This window comes from Wasmannia auropunctata, unplaced genomic scaffold (assembly GCF_000956235.1).
Source record: "Wasmannia auropunctata unplaced genomic scaffold, wasmannia.A_1.0 LD336051.1, whole genome shotgun sequence".
Classification (NCBI taxonomy): domain Eukaryota; kingdom Metazoa; phylum Arthropoda; class Insecta; order Hymenoptera; family Formicidae; genus Wasmannia; species Wasmannia auropunctata.
In genome coordinates, this window is record NW_012026839.1 from 438578 (window position 1) to 457795 (window position 19218).

The 19218-nt window shown below is 48.8% G+C and overlaps 2 protein-coding genes across 2 annotated transcripts in view; one reads left to right on the forward strand and one right to left on the reverse strand.

Annotated features, from left to right (window-relative positions):
• LOC105451470 (elongation factor Tu GTP-binding domain-containing protein 1) overlaps positions 1-19218 on the reverse strand; it is a 35728-nt gene that overhangs the window by 13035 nt on the left and 3475 nt on the right. Inside the window, exons 2-3 of the mRNA XM_011691932.1 lie at positions 19013-19135; positions 18580-18731 (exon numbers count right to left, since the gene is read on the reverse strand). Of these exons, the coding sequence (XP_011690234.1) occupies positions 18580-18731; positions 19013-19135 (275 nt within the window). The remainder of the gene's footprint in view (positions 1-18579; positions 18732-19012; positions 19136-19218) is intronic.
• On the forward strand, positions 1265-18575 carry LOC105451468 (mucin-5AC). Its single transcript, XM_011691930.1, has 6 exons — positions 1265-1719; positions 5989-6785; positions 15594-15848; positions 16931-17081; positions 17315-17437; positions 17535-18575. Exons 2-6 carry the CDS (start codon positions 6111-6113, stop codon positions 17615-17617), a joined length of 1287 nt encoding a protein of 428 aa, XP_011690232.1. The 5' UTR covers positions 1265-1719; positions 5989-6110; the 3' UTR covers positions 17618-18575.

Sequence of the window (19218 nt, forward strand, 5' to 3'; positions counted from 1 at the left end):
TCGATCTTTGGAGAAAGGCCGCGGCTTAGTACCCCAGACGTGTTACTCGACATCGGTGTCCACGATGGAAAAATCATGATAAAGCGAGAGCCTATAGACGACGCCGGCCACGGTGTAATAACCGTGAGGTATATGCTCTCTCCCGTGCGATTCGCAAAAATGATTGTCGATGTGTTGGATTTACAAAGAGATAACACACAGCTCAACGCGTCTCGACGGATCGCTCCTCCTCTATAGGAATTGAACTTTCTAAAATAATTCGCGATATTTATGTTTATATACCTGCTAATTAAATCAGTTAAATCCGTCGTAACACTTGCTTCTGCGTATTCGACATTCTCAGGGGAGAGAGGGGGGTGGGATTACGGCAAATCAGAAGAAGAAGAAGAAGAAGAAGAGAAGATCAATCTTTGTCCGTTATTTTCTCCTGTTTTCCATTACCGGCGTAATTGTTAATTTTCATCCACAAATATATACAAATCAATTTATTAGACTATAAGTCCTACGCAGGAGATGAGCAGAAAATGAGCAGAAAGTTTATAGCTTTAGGCAGCGCGTGGAAATTTCTCTCTATTCGAAAGGTGAAGATACGTGGGAGTTCAGTCGAGGTCCATTAGATCCTCGGCGTAATATTCCTTCGGAGATCAAAGCGACGGACAGCCGATGGCTACTTCAAAGAGTGCAGTTCTCTCATCTCTCGCAAATATCTCTCGTGATTTCCAATTATACAAAAGAAGGAAAGAAAGAGAAAAGGCAAGACGCAGACGGACTTCTCTCCTCATAACTCGTCATCTAATATCAATTAACAGTCTGCAAAACCATCTTTTCACGGTTGATTAAGAGGCACTTGGTGGTCCAGAAACGACCGGTTCCAGCCGCAAAACTCGCCCGCGTCTCTCATCGGGCTGCTTTTCCGACGGGAGCCGAAAAGACGAAAAGCACAAGTAAAATCCCGGACAAGCGCGGAACCGAGGCGGATGGGGACGACGAGGGGGGGACGGAGGGAAGAAGAGTGGAAGGTGGATTGGCGGAGATGCAGCTTAGGATTCCGAGTATACCCGAGCAGTTTCTGGTTGGTTGGTAAGTGGGACTAGCGGGGACTCATAGGCACGTAGCGTCCTACGCGAGGCCGCAGTCGGGCGCAAACCCCGAAACAATCTCATCGCGGGTTTACCTACCGTCTCTCACACACCGGTCCCGGAGCAACAGCCAGCAGCAATAGCAGCAGCAATAGCAAACGGCAAACGACTCGCGAGCAGTACGGTTCACGGCCTCGGAAGAGCTACGGAACGCGGAAGAGGGTGCGCTTAGACGTGCGAGACGGAATTTTGTCGTCGCGATCCTTCGGGTGTCCAGAACCGAGTCACGTGATCGTTATAACGACCGCTACATCTGTCAAATCACCGGCCGCCGACAACTGTCATACGATCACCGTGTCATTCGATCGGTAACGCGCGTACCGTACAGATTTCTTTTTTGGGAGAGAACCGGCCGAAGGCGGAAGAACCCGACGATCAAGGATCGAAACGAGAGAGGTCGGAGAACGATTGGATTAGAGAGCCGACTGATCTACCGGCTTGTCAGTGGCGTGCAGGGACCGCGAGAAGTACGCCATCCTTCTTTCCTATCAGGGATCGCGGTCGAGGTCGAGGTCGCGTTCAAGGTGGAGCAAGGACGAAAGTCTAGGTCGAGGGTCAGTCTATCTACGCGCTATACGAGGTACGAACTCTTGATATTTTTGCTTTAAATATTAATAAGGGATAGCGGATATATTGCGAATTTTTGTGAGAAGACTCGTTCAGCTATGATTTTTTTTTACTTAACACAAATGTTGTAGTTTTTATATACGCTCATCTTTGATAATCTTTCATTTCATCTTTTCTCTAAAATATCTGTTGAATAAACCAAAGAAATTTAAAAGGAGAATTTCCATTGTTAAATAAACCGATTGATTTATTTAATAATAATACAACAGATAACAAAATTATAATTTGTTAATGTATATAATACATAATAAAATATGTAATACATTAAGCAGAATGCATAGAAGAAAGAAAATACATGATAAGTAATTTTGTTATCTACTATAGCTATTATTCGCAACTACTATAATACTCCAGAAATAACGGAACTGTGAAATAAGTACGGCTGCTTTTGCCGTAATTGTTGACGATGAAGCGATTGCTATCTTTTTTATCTTGTCTTGTAGCCGCAAAGTAGCGGGTACGATTGATTCAATTTCTGTATAAGTGATATTTCGTGTCTACAAATTCGCGACGTCGTCGGGTGTACAAATTAACTCGATTGAGAAAAAAACGGGAAAGTGCATCGCAGACGCGCGTACCTCCTTATTTATGTTTTTGTCGGACAATGTTCGTTCGACATCGGTGATTCCGCCGCGAAGCGAAGGTAGATATACCGAGGGAACAACATTCCGATCGCGACCGCCAACTTTGCTCTTCGTTACTTCCGTTACAATCTACGTGTCCAACTACCGGGCGCTACCGATGCGAATCGAGCCGGTGGGTGGTATTCATTATTGAATGTCTTATTTCAGATAATCGCCCCTTCCTTCCTCCTTACACGCTCTCTCATCCTCCTTCTCATCGTGAATCTCGCTCGCGCACCTTCGTGGAAAGGGGAAGAGAGGAAGGAAATGCGACGATAATATATTATTATCGTCGTATCTCTGGCGGATCGTTCGTCGAACCAGCCGCCGATTTTCCAGCACCCTCGGAAAAAGAATCTCCGTCTCTCTGTTTTCGCACGGTTCATCCCCCCTCGACCTTGTCCCACCCTCTTAAAATATAAATCGGTTAATTTCGCGTACGCGATTTCCATGTATTATATTTTAAAGGCGGCAAAGAATGCATGACACCGCGTTTCTTCGCGCGTTCGCGAAAGGCAGCATCCCGACTGCGGCCGCGCGCTGTAGCGAATGACGCGACAAACCGCGGGGATTACAATGAGGAAAAGGGCTACGCAAAACGCGTTAAGCCAATTTAACAGAAGTTCCGTTAGACGGTTACGTCGGTCGTCAGCGGCGTTGACGCGAGTCGCCGCGCCGCGCGAATCGCCATTTCTCTTTGTCTTCCGTTTGTGCGCGTTTGAATCGCGCGAGATCCTTTATGTGTCGCGCGGACGCGCGAGACGTGAAACGCGAACGATTTTACGAGATCCGTCAAGGTGCGCCTCTCCTCTTTCACCGTTCTCTCCGTCGGTGCTCATATCCATTGCTAATTGCACGAGCTTTTGTGTACGGTCGACCGTCGCACGCTTTCCTTTCGGTCTCGTTAGTCCGACAAATTGCCGAAACAAACGCCTGCGTATCGATCCGTGAACGTTCGTTTTATTTGCGCAAGCAAATTAATGCTCATTGCTCTCTCTTGCGAGCTCTGCTCATTAATGATGAAATTATTCACCGCTCGCCTATAACGCCACGTGCAACGAATTGCTAATGCGACAGAAAGAAACGCGTTTAAGAGAGAAAGAGAAAGAGAGAGAGAGAGAGGACACACGCAAAAAGATGCCGAGTATATTAATTGTATTAATTTGATCTCCCGCGTTATCTTATTGTCTCTTTTTTTTAAATCGCGATTCATATCATTGTAACGTCCGTTCTTTTTTTTTATTCTTTAAAACTCTCCGCGTTTACCGTTTTGCCTCTATAACTCTATAGATCTCTTTCTTCTCCTCATTAAGAGAATAATTTAATTGTTATGTTGTTCGCGCATAAACGACCGATGTCACGAATGTTTAAAAAAAACTTCGTTTGCGGTTTAATCGTGGAAACTCATTCTCCCGCCCGCTACATTGTGCGGTTTACCGTGACGAAAGAGCAGAATGGGCAGAGGTACGCGAAATACGAAATATTCCCGAATAGCGGACAGTTTCCATTGTGCGTAAATTTTATCCACTAGAAAACAATCGGGGACCTCCTTTCGACGTACGAAACGGATTAAACTTGGATGTGAATTACATTTCGCCGAGGAATGCCCGTGGGAGATTCCAGCGGCAATCGGCACGCGTTACAGTTTTCGAAAGCCGTCGATCGCATTTAATCAGCGTCCTTTATCGCGGTATCTCGCGCGTGTCCATCCACTCGAAACGCTCCTCTTTTTTTTTTCTTTTCTTTTATATACCCGCAGTCGTGTCGCGTTCTTCGCTGCCGTTATACGTCGCATCCGTCGCGGGTACATATTCAGCAACGTGAGATACATATTCTAATGAAGCGTAATGTCTAACATCTGATGCCCGAAGCGTGCGGTGTCCGCTCGCGCGCACGCGCGCTCGGACGCGCGAGCGAGCGGGCGCAGTTTGATACGGCCTTGCAAATGCAACCGAGATAACGGCTCCGTATGGTCGGTTTGTACCGAATGACCCAATTTCACCAGTGTCGTATGGCATACGTGCGATAACTGTTGCGGCACAAGCACCGACGCGCGGACAAGATCGAGCACGTGAAAGGAAAATACGTAGGTAGGCAGGCAGGCAGGCAGATAAGCGGTCAGCTCCGCCATGGACCGATGCACGGACATCCAGGAAGACGAACAAATAAACGCGCGCGCGCGCCTCTCCTTGAATTATCTATCTCCTCGCGCCCCACCTAAATCTCCCTATCTGTCTCGACTTTGAATGTTTCGGACGCGGGAAAAACGCGGTCGACCCGCTTGACCGCGGAGGGAAAAGATCGCGCGGAGATTGCGCGGCTGGCCGGTGAACGCGAAAGGTCGGTCGCCTCTGTCGGAAAAAAAAAGGACTTTTGCGAGGACGGAGAGCGACCTCGCGAAGGCTCGCGCGGCTGCACGACGAAAGGGGCACAACACACGTGGAACGAGGAAGGACGCTATAATTGGAAAACGTCTCGTACATACATTTCACGTACAACGGAAACTCCATACGCGATTTCGCCGATCCATCGTAACGCAACCGCGGCTGTATTGCGGCGCACTCCGGTCGCGACGTCGTATTTCCATGCCTCCCCGTCTCTCTCCACGAGTCGAACTTGACATGTAGCAATTACCTCGGTCGCTCTCCGATATTTGCATAATTTCGCACGATAGACGGTTCTTCTTCTTCTTCTCGGACAAACGAGAAATTATATTTCCTCTCGTTATTAACCTTACATTATCGCGTCCGAAAAAAAAGTTCGCATTTCATTTAGCCGTAAAATACGAAGAATATGAAGACGTAAAGTGTGACGTAGGCAGACAGAAAATTATAGGGAGAGGAAAGATATATAGTATGATAAAAGAGAAGCTGTGGACTGTACGAGCTTCGTCTCGCGCGTACGCGACGAAATGGCGTGTACTTGAGCTCAAGCACGAACTTCAACCGCGCTCAGAAAAATCTAATTACCGTTGCGAGAGCGAGAGCTCTATCCTGTTCAGGTCATTCCGAAGTAACATTCGGACAGTATTAAACTGTGGAAAATGCGTTACGTTCTACATATCATCCCGTCCGCGTCGCGTAAATATCTCGGCAAACCGCAGACATACGCGATCTATAATCCTTTCCCTCATTCGATGACATTCGACGCGGAAAAGCGAAAGCGACGATTTTTCGAGGGAAAACGGGATGAGATCAAAAAAAAAAGGAAGAAGACATGATGCAAACGCAAGAAAGTAAACGCAAAAGTGAAGACACCGCGCGTTGAGCTACTTTTCGAAAAATATCTCGCGTTTCTTGAAATCCGCTTTAGACAGTCTATGTTAATTCGCATTGGAATTCAGAATAGAATTCCTTTGCTAAATTTTATATGCTGTTTAATATGAAAAATATTTTAATTAGAATACACACATATACAAAGTATATTAAAACATACGTACGTTTATATATGTATGTGTACTTTGCGCATGTATGTAATTATAAATAGAATTCCATCTTGAAATCTAATGCAAATTACGTATCGTTTAAAGCAGCCCTAACGGGACAGAAAAGAAAATACAACTGCTCTAGTTTCTGACACGATACGCGTTTTATTCGCAGGTACTAAGCGACGTTAAAAGAAAGCGTCGTTTACACGCAGTAACAACTCCTCGAAGAGAGACGCCTTACACGCGAAAATACGATAGCGGAAGCGGCTACTTTCCGTAACATCGATACTAAGGATGCGGGCTATTCAGTGTTACATTTGTCTCGCGTTGCTGCTGATGACAGCGTCGGCCGTCCCGGCGTCGTCAAAGGGTGACTCAGCCAAGGTGAAGAAGACCACGACGATGGCGGTTGGAGGAATCAAGAACGCCTCAACGGTCACCGCGACGACGGCGGCGTCGTCGAGGCCGATCGCGAATGCCACGTTACCTTCGTCGTCGTCCTCGATCGCGACGACGACGACGACGACGACGACGACGGCAACGGCGTCGCAGACGGCGGCCACGTCCGCCACGACGACGCTGAAACTGCCGGCAGCCTCGTCGACGACGATCGTGGCGGCGGCGGCGGCGGCGGCGGCGGCGACGGCGGCGGCGACGACAGCGAGGACGACGAGAACGACGGCCGTGTCGCCGTCGTTAACGTCGTCCACGGCGAGCCTTCCGACCTCCCGCAATCCGCAGGACGGCTCGAGCCCCACCTACATCACCGAGACGTCACCGAGGATAATCTCGCCCACTCAGCACACCGCAGCCACGGTGCTGTCATCGAGGAAATCAGCGGCCGCCGCAACCGCCGGCGTAGCCGATGTCACGACCACCGCGCCTTTGACGGCCAAGGAGACGCGGGAGTCGCCCGGAAAGATTAGACCGCAAATCAAACTGACGACAAATTACACCACCACCAGCGAGGTAAGTGCATTAATTCTAACCGATCGACCGATCGACCGACCGACCGACCGACCGGTTGACTGCCTCCGTCTCTCTCCTCCACCTGCACCTGCGTCTCTGCCAGTCGTGTTTCTCGCATTGTTCCGTTTATTTTGCCTTAACTGCCGCCGGTCTTAACTATCCACGGCACAGATTCCCCGGCTTGTAATCGCTTTGCATGATGAATGGTCGCGAGCTCAACAGAATATCGAGTCCTAATTGGCTTATATACGTTAAGCCGGTCGCGCCGACGCGACCGTATACCGCCGCGAATTCTGCAAAATTCCGCGACCGCTGCTTTAATACAGTCATATACAGGCCGCTAAATGGCTGCGAAATGATTTTCAAAATATGTCGAGACATCCTGCACGGTTTAACGTAAAGATTGAGGCAGCGTGTCATCCGGTGAATTTCGCTAGAAAATCAGAAATCATCCGGAAGACAAGCGAGGAAGTCCTCCTCCTGAGAGAATGTAGCAACTGGTGAAAACACCATCATAGCGACGAGAGAAATATTCTCGTTCGTATTGCTGTTCATTCAACGTCTCGCGCCGTTTCGCGGAACGTGGATAAGTAGTAAGTTGTAATACGTTTCATTACGTTTTATGCCCCGCCGTATAACTCGGATAATTCCATAATTAGAGTTCCCTTCTTTAATTTATGCGATGCGAGAGAGAGATTAAACTCCAGGTTCATCGAATAATATCTGCAACTCCATTAGGGAAAAAATTCCACACGGTTTTCTCATAAGCGCCGGTATCCTAGATCCTAACAAATTACTCCGAGTAGATAGAAAAAGAATATAGTAGCTGAGGGAGGAGGGGGGGAGGAAGGGGGAAGGGGGTAATGGAGGAAGCTAGGAGAAATTTATTACTTCATAACATTCACGCTTATCGAGCAAGTTAGACGCGCTACAAAATTCCTGAAGTGCCGACAGAACTCTTTCTTCCCTCTTCTCTTTTTCTCGTAATCGGGGAAAAAATGCCAAATCTACCGCGTGCCATTCCACGCTCGTCCGCCTCCCCCACCCCCCCATATACTTTAAGCGAGCGCAGAAAAGCGTGTACCCGATGATGCGCGATAGAAAGGAACCCAGATTCGAGTTATACAGCCGACACGGAGGATCGTATGGGGTTCGAGAAAAAAATCCCATATAGGTCGACCGAGAAAGTAGCGTGTGCACCGTAACGTACCTCCGCGCACGTAGAAAATATACGTATACGTCTAATGCGCCCGGCGCGCCGAGCCGTGCGTCGTCGACGACGACGACGCGAGCGTGGACGGATACGCGTGTGCAAAATGGCAAAAACGAGAAAGTAATCGGCATTCGGATACGGACTGGACGTCGTTACGGGACACATCGTAATTATCCAAGTTAATCGAGTGTGTTGCACCGCGCCGGCGCGGCGCGTTGGTCGCTCCGAATCAGGCAATTGGGTCACACCTTAGGCAAATCTTCCATAGCCAGGGGGAGAAATCATTTCTTTTCTTCCCCGTGTTTTCCTTACGCATTCAGACCCGTGCAAGTCGTCTCTAATTTACATGTCTTCAGACCGTCTTCCCGCGTCTCTCTTCCTCCCGCCATCTCTCTCTCTCTCTCTCTTTCTCATTTCCTCCATCCGCGCCGAGGTAACGGCGGTACATATCGATGGTATACGAAACCGTTGAGTCATTTACGATCAAATAAGCGAACATAACGCGTCTTGATTACAAACGAACGATTTCGTTCCGCGGAATACGGTAAATGCGCCGTGCGCTCGCGCGCGCGCGCGCGCGCACTCGAGGTAACGGGGTGCGCGGAGTCATTAATAATAATTAAGTATTCTAACGTATCCGTAATAATCGCGCGCGCGAACGCTAACGACGGCAATGCGTAAATTGAGTATGTAATATCTCCGCGGAGTGATGGAGTTATCTGTCCTGTCCGCCTGGGTCTCGCGGACGCGCGAGTACGCGAAACCGGCGCGCGCGCGCGCACACGGTCGAGCGACGAAGATTACACCGAAAGAAAGCCCCCATTACGTTGCAGTTAAGAATCACCATCACGTCTCAATTCGTAGCGAGCGACAGTCGAGCGTTGTTGCGCCATGCGAACGGTGTCACGAACGATTTTACATGGGGTTGCGTCAAAACATATGCCACTTCTCGACCCGGCTCTCGCCTGTAAGTCTCGGCGGTCTAAATTGTACACCTAATAGGAGAAAGGAAGGGAGACGAAAGGAATCTCCCTTCGAATAAGAATAAGATATGCGTCTAATTAGGAGTAAATTTAATCAACTGCGATTTAATTAATTTCCCCCGTCAGTACGTAACACTGCACTCGCCGGCGAGTGTGATATAATAGAGACAGGAAGAAAATTCAATTAACCACGGCTTAATTATCCGTGATTAATTGAATTCACTTCCTCTATCTGTATCGTGGCCGGGGCGCTATGATCTGAAAAGAGGGATGCGGGAGGGAGGGAGGGAGGGGGGAGGAAGGAGAATCGCCATAGACCGCGATTAAAGTTAACCACCGACGCCGCACCGGTGAAAATCGGCCGGGCTGAAGACCGGGCTTCGTCGACGGACGGGACTTAATTGGTGTACGGCGTCGTATATATACGCGCGCAACACGTACGGCGGCGGCGCTCCGGCGGGGAAGTCGCGGGTGCCGGTGCCGCGCGCGGCAAAACTGGTACAAATGAACATACAATGTGTGCATGTGAAAGAGGGACTCCGGGCGCGTAATTGCGGGTTGCGGAGGTGATACGAGTCGCACCATTCATCCCGATATCGAATGAAAATCGCTGGGAACCGTTCGCGTGCGCGAGCGTGCGCCTCCACTGCAGCACGAGGAGAGGAGGTATATACCGATTTCTTTAGCCCCGGATCTAGCGTATGGGAAATCGGATGTCCCGCGTCACTAGGGCGGGAAAAGTGAAGTAAGACAGGCCATTTTTCTTCGCCGTTGGGAAAAAAAAAGAGGCGAGGCCGCTCCCCCCCCCCCGAGTCGCGCGCAACGGGCTCTCTCATCATGCCGAGCGCAAAACGGCTAATTTCCACGACGATTTCTTCGACCGGGGGGGACAGATAGGCGCTTCTTCCGATTTATATACGTATCGTATAGGGAAGGAAGCACGCTCGGTCAGACACGATTATTACAGCGCGCACACGGTGTGCATCAGTTACGGTTGTCCAGAGGTATAACGATCGGTATAGACGCCCGTTGTCGAGCTGAAATTTCAGACATGACTAGCGTGCTCGTGACATCGGCACGAATCCCCGATCTTACCGCGCGCCATAAATCGGCGCCGTGCTCTGTTTCCGATCCCTGATGTTATATAATTCCCCATCCGTTTTGACTTATTATCGCGCGAGCATTATTACCTCGTACTTTCATCTTGGTCGAACAATGACCGAATCCGCCGGAATATATAATGTGTCGTTAAGTGTCTTGCCTTAATCGAAAACATTTATCGAGGGCGAACACCTGGTAGATATTACCCCCACCCTCGGCCGATAGCGGTATAAAATACCGACATCCTGTGTATACGTAATGTAACTATATTGCAAAATAAAGCGGGCACGCCGGTCGTTATCGTGGAACTTTCCGCGCGCGGCACGGCTTTTAGGAAGGCGTATTTTTCAAACGGTGCAAATCGTAATTAGAGCCGCGAGCCGAAGTAGCGACCGCCGAACGTGTATTAAGATTGGAAATAATCTCGCTTCCTAATAAAGGCAGAAATCTATTACCCGCGCGGATTCGCGATGATTCGAGAGATGAGCCTACTTGGCTCTCCACGATAACGTCGTAATTTCCGTCCCGTGAGTATTTGGGATACTGCTGCGCTTCGATTGCGGCTATCGCGGCTGTCCGTCCGCGGCACCGGCAGCATTGTGGCGATATAATCCTGACGTTTACGATTGGCCTCTTTTAGCCGGCGGCCCGTGGCGCGTTAGCGCGATAGCGAGCAAGATAGAAATAAGAGAAGCTCGCTTAACGGTCCCGAATAGGAATTTTGCCCCCTAGCTCGCGCTATACGCGCGCTTCCGAGTTACGCGTAACGGAGCGTCGGCCCAGCACACGGTTTTCCGAAGGCGGTGATGTTGTGCGCGGCGCAACGAAATTAGAAATTATGAAATCACAATAAAAATTCTAAGGCATCATAACGGAAATGGGCCCCCCCCCATAACCGTAACGAGATTCCTTCGACGTCCCAAGCCTCGGAATTTATGATAAAAAAAGTCTGAGACGACGGGGGGGTTCGGTTTGCGAAGCGCCGCGTGCTCTGCCGGCTGACTTGGCAAAAGAATCGCTCGACGATCGAACCGGCTATTCGATCTTCGCCGCGCATTAGCCAAGTCAGCCTTACACGTAATATCGCGGTTTCGGTATTCAATATTTATTGCTTTCACGCGTTTCACCCGTGAGATTAAGTAATTCCGTATATCTCTCAGGATCGCTCGCTAGAAAGTGCACGCCGTAATTGAAGCGAGTGAACGACGACGCCAACGAGGATGCCACGAGGTTCGCCCCGTTCCTTGACACTGAAAAATTCGCGTGTTACCCATTTCCGTTTCTCATCGAATGTAAAGGATTTTCTCCCTTACGCATAATAATCATCGTGCGACGCGCGATACGTCGGAATAACGCGATAGCCGTCGTTTCGTGCGCGGCTAATAATAGAGCGCGCTGGATATGTACACTCGATGGCATTTTCTACGCACAGCCGTTTTGTTGTTGATCCAACAAAAACAGCCGTGAAAAGAGCGCAACGGTAAACGGGACCGTTGGTTTCTTTTCCCCGAAGGTTAATAATTGTATTGTAAAAGGATCTCGGAAACGCGACATCCGCGACGGTTCGTCACGACGGGCTCGTCGTGATAACCGAGGCTACAACCGCAGAAATTACCCGTTGGATAATGACCGTCTAATTCCTAAACGGACGGCGCGATACACCGCAATTACGAGCGATCATGTTGCCTTACACACTCGATGCGACACTCCATCCGATGCGCCACGATTTACGGCGGGTTTCCTTTGGATTTTACGACCTGCGGTAATTTCGAAAAAAGAGCCCTTGGTGTCCTTTTTCGTGGTGTCCAATGTCCGAAAAACTTTGTATTCCGGATGTCGTTCGAGGCGACGCAGTTCGGTTTGTCATCAATTTGGCGTCCAGTGTAAAATATAATATTTGCGTGCAACTTGCTTACATTTTAAATCAATATCACTTTTATATTTTAACCGACAGGTATGACTCGCTTGCTTTGTACGTCAATTTTCTTTAAGAAACTTTAAATTACGGGTATCTGCGAGTACGACGATCCCGTGTAAACTATTATGCTCCTCTGAATTTTAAATCGCGAGGTCGCATTCCTCGCGCGAATATACGCGCCAACCGTGGCGCGGCCGTTTCTCACGTTAATCGAGCCATTTAATCAATCATCTCCCGCTTAAAAATTCACGTCCGAGGACTGCCGATGCGCGTTGCACTCCGCCTGGACGCCGATACCATTAGCTCGACGAATCTACGAACGGCGAAAGGAGGGCGAGCGTTCACGGTCGTGACGCAAACGGATCAGCCGGTGCTAATATCGGTAGTGGAACGTGACGATACCGAGACGAAAAGAAAATGCGAAGGAAAATAAACGAAAAGACGCGCGAGGGGGCGGGGGAGGGGGGGAAGAGAGGAAAAGGAACAAGGGGGAAGAGAATAGCGGGCGATGGGCCGGTATCGCCACGGACAATTTACCGCGGCCTATTCCCTGGCTTTAATCGATTCAACTCCGTGTGCCACTTCGCGTTGCATTTGTCCACAGACAGTAAATTCGAGCCGAGTGTTCTTCCTTCGGCGTCTGCATGTATATAGGCAGAATAAAGGACGGTGAATCAATTAGCGGTTCCGCTTTAATCGCGACGCCTACCGCCCACGGCTGAGGCCGTATAGAGGATGCTGCGCGAAGCTTCTCGCGATCGCGCAGAGAAGCGAAACGTCGACGGTGCACAATGTAAAGGAGACGAGATGGAAGAAGAGAGACAGGCGTAGAGTATTTCATCAGTATGTCATCTAATTATGTCTTATTTTTTTTTACCGCGAGATCTCTCGGATCGCAGATTAAATGGTAATGATGCTCGTCGTACATTTTTGCATCACGACTTGTGTAATTGCTTCTTTCACTTGCAATTTTTATCGTGTGCTTCGAATGTAGGTATTTATAGCCGCCAGTTATTAGCGAATATTAGTGCCAGCTATTTCAAGGAGGTCGGTATTTTTATTGAATTATGCTCGCGACTTTAATCACTGCGGGCCTCCAGGCGATCACCCATCTCGGAACGCCTTTTCAGCTTACCCGACTTTATTATTTCGTACACCAGACCTATCTCTTCTTCATCTCGCCGCTTCTTCTTCGAACCGCTATACTCACGAGCGACAAACGGACGGACTTTTCTACAGAGTAAATACTTAGGTATGCGGACGTGGGACGCGGAAAGATAACAGAGAGAAAGAGAGAGAGAGAGAGAGAAGAAAAAAAACAGGGAATTGTAACGTCCGAAAGAAGAATCGCGCGAAGTAAATCCGGCTAAAGTGGACTCCAAGGCGAGGAACTCGAGGGAACGCGATCGCGTTTCGGTCAACGACCGCTTTATAAACGAGCGTTTTGTAGCCCGAGCCACGCTGGTGGATTACGCGGCACGCGATGACATTATTTTCGAAGTCGGGCGGTTTTACCGTCTCTTCTCTCCTCCTCGCGGGGAGGGGGGAGGGGGGTTGACCCGGCCGCGGAATCGGCCAGGTGACGCGGCGGATCATCGCCGATTATGGTCGCGGCGGCCGGCATTATCGCCGGTTTGTATCGCGCCGCGGAGACTCGCTTGGAAACGAGAGAAAAAAGAAAACAAAAAAAAAAAGAAAAAGAGGAGGACGAAGTTCGTCGAGGTTCCTGACGGATCGCGCAATTAGCGCGTTCACCCGTGACTGGCACCGCGTCGAGCGACGCTATCGGATGCTCTCGAAACGGGGCATTTCGGACACGCTTCTCCGGGAAGCCGTGGAATCTTCGTCGTCCTGTCAGCGTTCTTCCGCGAACCGCCGCCGCGTCGCGGTTTTTCCCTTCATTCATGCTCGACCGAACGCTTTACCGCAGGATGCGGTCGATTCCCGAGACGACCGAGAAGTATCCCGACCCTTTTCTCCTCTCTCGTAAGGACACACCGTTGACTTTGCGCTCCGCTAAAAACCGCGCCGATTAGCGGTCGCGCGCTCATCCTTACGTTCTCTCGCGCGAGAGCGCCTTACCTTCTTATTTCGCCAAAATATAGAGGGAGGGAAGGATTTATTTACAACCGCCGCGGGAAGTTTTTACTTCGAAATCTTAATTTCCGTTTTCAGAATCTCTCTGTGTCGCACCGGCACTCGATCGCCTTATCGGAAAGCGTGTTAATATTTGATCTCTCGCAAATCCCCGAAGGGCCGAGAGATAAAATCCATACGCACGTGTGCGGACACGACTGTTTATTCGTTTCCTCGGTTTCTGACGCTTTTCGAGAGGTAGGGATCGGGCGAGATGATAGCGACGACGTAAACGAGATAAACGGATAAACCGGCCGTAAAGAAGAGCGGGACCCAGGCGAAGGCAGAGAGGGCTATCGTCGACGGACGGGGCGCATAGTCTCACGTTCCAGGAAGTTGGCCGACGATGGATATCCGCGCGCGCGCGCGCGCGGACCATCTTGTACTCTATCGATACACAGCGTACCTCGGCCTGATGGCCGCGCTGCTGGTCTTTCTTTCGTCTCCTCTCTCGACTCTCCGCGAGCATTCCGCATTTTTTTGCATGCCTTATTCCTCTCCTCCACGTAGTTCGCCTCCTTTCTAACAATTTCCATCACGCGATTGGCACCGTGTAACTTCCCATCCCGAGATAAATACCGAATACCCGTCCCGGCGAGACCGACTTGTCACTTTTTGAGACAGTTGCATCTCGCACTTGGGGAGGCGGATTATCGACAGGCGGAAAATTTCCGTGATGTAACGAATATCGTTATGCCCCTTTTTCGGGGAGAGGAACGCAGGTTTTTTTTTTCTCACGCGTAAGTCGGCATCTAACGAGATCGAATCGATCCTGCTGCAGCAGGAGTGAAAATTGGAGTCTCGTCTCTTCGAGAGCCCCTCTCTTCATTTGCATATCACAATTAAGCGAAACAGGATCATAAAGGGAAAGTGTAAATTCGCAGAAGTGAAAAGCCGCGCACAATCGTCTCCCGTGACATAGAAACATTGTTAATGAGGTACCACGCGTCGTCGCAAACGAGAAGCCTCGTTTACGACGCAATTATCCTTACGAGTAACGATGTGCTCGTTCGGCCGATCGGAGTGCAGATCTATATGCCGTCGCAATAAGAGAGAAAACAACAATTTTTCATAATCGGACCAGCTTCTCCGCGACACGCTATAGAGATCGCTCTTATTTCCCGGAGAATGTCTCCTTCCTAGAAAACATCTCCGTGTTTATTCCGTGATTGGAGGATGCAAACCTCCGCGCGAGGGGGAGGGGGGGGGGGAAGTTGAGCAAACACGTGGATTACAGCTATGTCAATCGACGAAAGAGCGCGATGTTACTTTCTAGGAAGAGACTTTGTTCTAATCATAGAGCCTCGCTCGAAATCGGATCTACGGGATTACTGCTGCTCCGATACCCGGAAGGTCGTTTACTCGTCACGCCCATTCCTCGTAAAATCGCGCGATATATCATTACCGGCGTTATTGCCAAAGTGCACGGGGTGGTCTTATCGATGCCATTTTTGCAGACTGGGGTACGGCTGCCGGAGGGAGCGAGCGCGGCACTCGCGAAACCGACCAAGTATCACTACTACCCGCACAATCAGCATATCTACTTGCTGCCGGAGTGCGCCGTTCAGCAGGTGTGCAACGCCGTTTACGTTCGGCTCAACTTCACGCAACCGCTGTGCGCCTGTCCCGGAAGGTATCGGGACCCCTGCAGCGCGTCCCTGGACAGCGACGACCTGCACACGACCGAGCTGGTGACCGATCCGCGGACCAAGGTCAGTGGAAGAACTCTTTCTCTCTTAGCGAACGAGAAGAGCGATCCAACGAGTTTCGTCATCCCATTGTATCTCAAAAGTCTATTTCTAATTAATAATCATCATCCTTCGTTCGGATTCTCACTATTAAGACGGAGACCACCGAGGACATCGGCGCGCGATCTAACAAACGCACGATCGCGGGATATTTTTAGCAGATTTTCCGCCGCAAGAAGGAAGGGAAAGAAATCACGTGGGAACGGCCGGTTCGCTCGTTTACGCGCCCGCGAATCGCGGATAAAAACGAACGTGCGTAAACGATCGTCGGGGTTTCCGTTCCGCGGGGCCGCAAAACTAAAAGTTGCCGTTCCTCCGCAGCGCGAGCGATGTTTTATTTTAACGTCGTTTCAAGCGTCGTGCTATTACGGAAACGGTACCACGGAGGCATGGCGCCATTCCCGGCGAGAACCGACCGGCCGCTGCTGCTGGCTCGCTCGGAGGAGCGCCTCTCTCGAGGCGCTCTTAACGCGAGTTTCCTGCCGTGAGAAAAACTCGTTCACTTTCGTTCGGTGTATTAACCGTGACTTGCACACTGACGAATCCGAGACGGCACGGGAAGGACGATATTTTAGGAGCGAACCGAAATATTCGTCACGATCCGTCCACGTAACTTCCCGTAGTTCGTTCCCGCGCGCGCGCGCACCGCTTTCACATAATTTCAGTCTCGATCGTTATATACCTGCGGCTTTATTATTATAACGTACCGTAAAACGTAGCGTTACCGCGCGCCGGCGACGTTACGGCTTTCGCAATAAAGAGAGGTTCTCGAACCGCATGATACTCGCGACGAGATAATCAATGTAATCAATGACTGCTCAGACACGCTAATCGCATCCCACTCAAGTGACACGATAATGCTTCATCTTAAACTGTTAAAATAGCTCCGCTCCTAAACGTGACACGTATTCCCGTTTAACGGGATTACGTAACGTGCGGTTTATCTTAAGCGGAAGGAAGAAATCTGTGTACTCAAAAAAAAAAAAAAAAAAAGAAAGAAAAAAAATTTACGACGCCGCTCATTGTGGCCGACGCTTATATTCCAGGCCTTGACCTTGGTGAAAACGTGCGAGCCGGTCGCCGAGATGCGAGAGTGCAGAGCGTCGCGGGACTGGTCCCTGTTGGCGTTGCAGAACGTGCGTACGGGAAAGTCCCACTATCTCGTGATATGCCGATGCCCCGACACAAACATACTCGGTGAGTGAAAGACTCCGAAAACTTTCGGTTTAGTTGACCTAATTGGCGAGGATCGAAGATCGACGGCCGCGTGAAATTCAGATTCGAGTTCGAATGCGACGTGGAGAGGGCTCCTGAGTTATTACACGTTACTCTGATAGCGTGATTGGGACAGAGGGCCTCTCGAATTTTCTTGATACTCCGACGAAAAAGCAGCGATTCACGTAACTCTACGTCTTTTTTCTTTTTCGCAGAGGGACCTATGAGCCACGATCAGCCAACCTACGCCAGCGTCCCGGGCATTCGAGTGTACGGAATGATGTGCGTGCAGGGAAACCGAAGGGGACGACCACTACGACATTCACGCAGTGTTTCAGGTACAATATTCTAGATCCTAAAATCGTTTTTTTTTTTATCCCGGATTTTTCGGATACGAATTTTACGACTGACACGTGCGTTCGATGTGTTGAACAGGATACGCAGAGGATGAGAAGAAACCACGCTTCCCTTGGGACAAGGTGCGACAGCTGATGGCGACGCCGTCTTTTTGGGAATAGTTTCTGCGCAACGTGACGTTTCCCACGTATCTGCCATCGACGAATTTACGCGTTAATTTATAATGCTATTATATTTATAATTCTCCCAGCCATTCGAATCCCATGCCTCGAACTCTCTTTCATCCTCCTACCATTTTCCCTCTTTATTACTCTCACGCTTTCTTAAACCCTCGAACGGGCGCACCGTGGTGTAGAATAATGTAAATTAATATTAATTTATTCGTAATTATTCGCCTCATATCATGTAATTTCGACGAATTACGAATTATTTCGCTCCATTATACGCAACAATTATCGATTATCTAAAGTAAAAGCGGAGGAACGGTAACTTTTGGAAGCTTCGCGTATCCGCACACACCAGCGTGTCCGCACGAGGGTCGATAGACACGATAGGACGAAATCGTCTATGTCACTTGTACTCTCATCTCCACTTAATTACTCGTTTTAAGAATATTTATTATTCATGATTTCTGTATTATTTATAATTTGAGCTGTCGATTTATTACACACGATACACAATTCGATAAACCGCGAATTGCAATGAGGAAAGACGAACGACTTTGCCGTCTACTCAAATGTAAAAAGCTGTCTGATCTTAAGCGCGTAATCTTAAAAGAACAAAAAAGAAAGGATAGGAATATATGTGGTACCTGAATTTTCGATAGGCAAGATCTTATAATCGACATTCTTTTCTCTCATTATCAAATAAAATACTCAAGTAAAATCGGCATTCCAAAAGGTACCTGTTCGCTTTTCCAATTTAGAGTCAACGCACGATGTTAACGCGATTAGGAAACGAAAGACGTAAATACTTTGAGTCACACATTTGCGACTACGTGACTTAAGAGAAGCTCGGGGATGTACGTGCTCGAATTTAACGATATTTCAGATTGTATTAATAGGTACGTGAGAAACGAGCTAATCAGTAAAACATAAACAATTACACATTAACAATTACTCACCGAGAACGTCGGAGTTGACTAAAACGCTACAGCTGTACATCGCCGTCATCAGTCGGGGGTGTCGCAGACTGAAGATCCGTCGACAAGCGTCTTTACACGCCGACATTAATTGACCGCCCATTAAGTGTCCCTGGCTCTGGCCACCGGAATCGCTGCAACGTTTCGTACATCTTATATCATACATTTTTTTATATGCGCATATTTAGCATCCATTCTCAATTAAATTCTTCAATAACTCGGCCAATTACGACCTCCTTGCTTAATTCCACTCAATATAAAACGTCAGTACTTATAATATATTTCCAGAAACGAAGCTCAATTGCAACGCTCGTATCTACTTTGTTGTAAGAATATTTGTTAACTGATTCAAGACATTTACTTTTACGTAATAATTATTAATGCGAATATTTATTAATCATTAATGCATGTTTACCTTTGTGACATATCAAAAATTTCCCACTTCTTCAACACAAAGCAAACGCCCATCATAGGCTCCTCGCATAAAGGACCAGCCAGAGTAGCAAGTTGAAATCCATTGACTATACTGTTATCATATCTGAAAAATTTAATAACATATATTATTATCATTCGGAATAAGTTTCAAGGAGGTAGTCAAAGCATACATTTCATTGATATTTA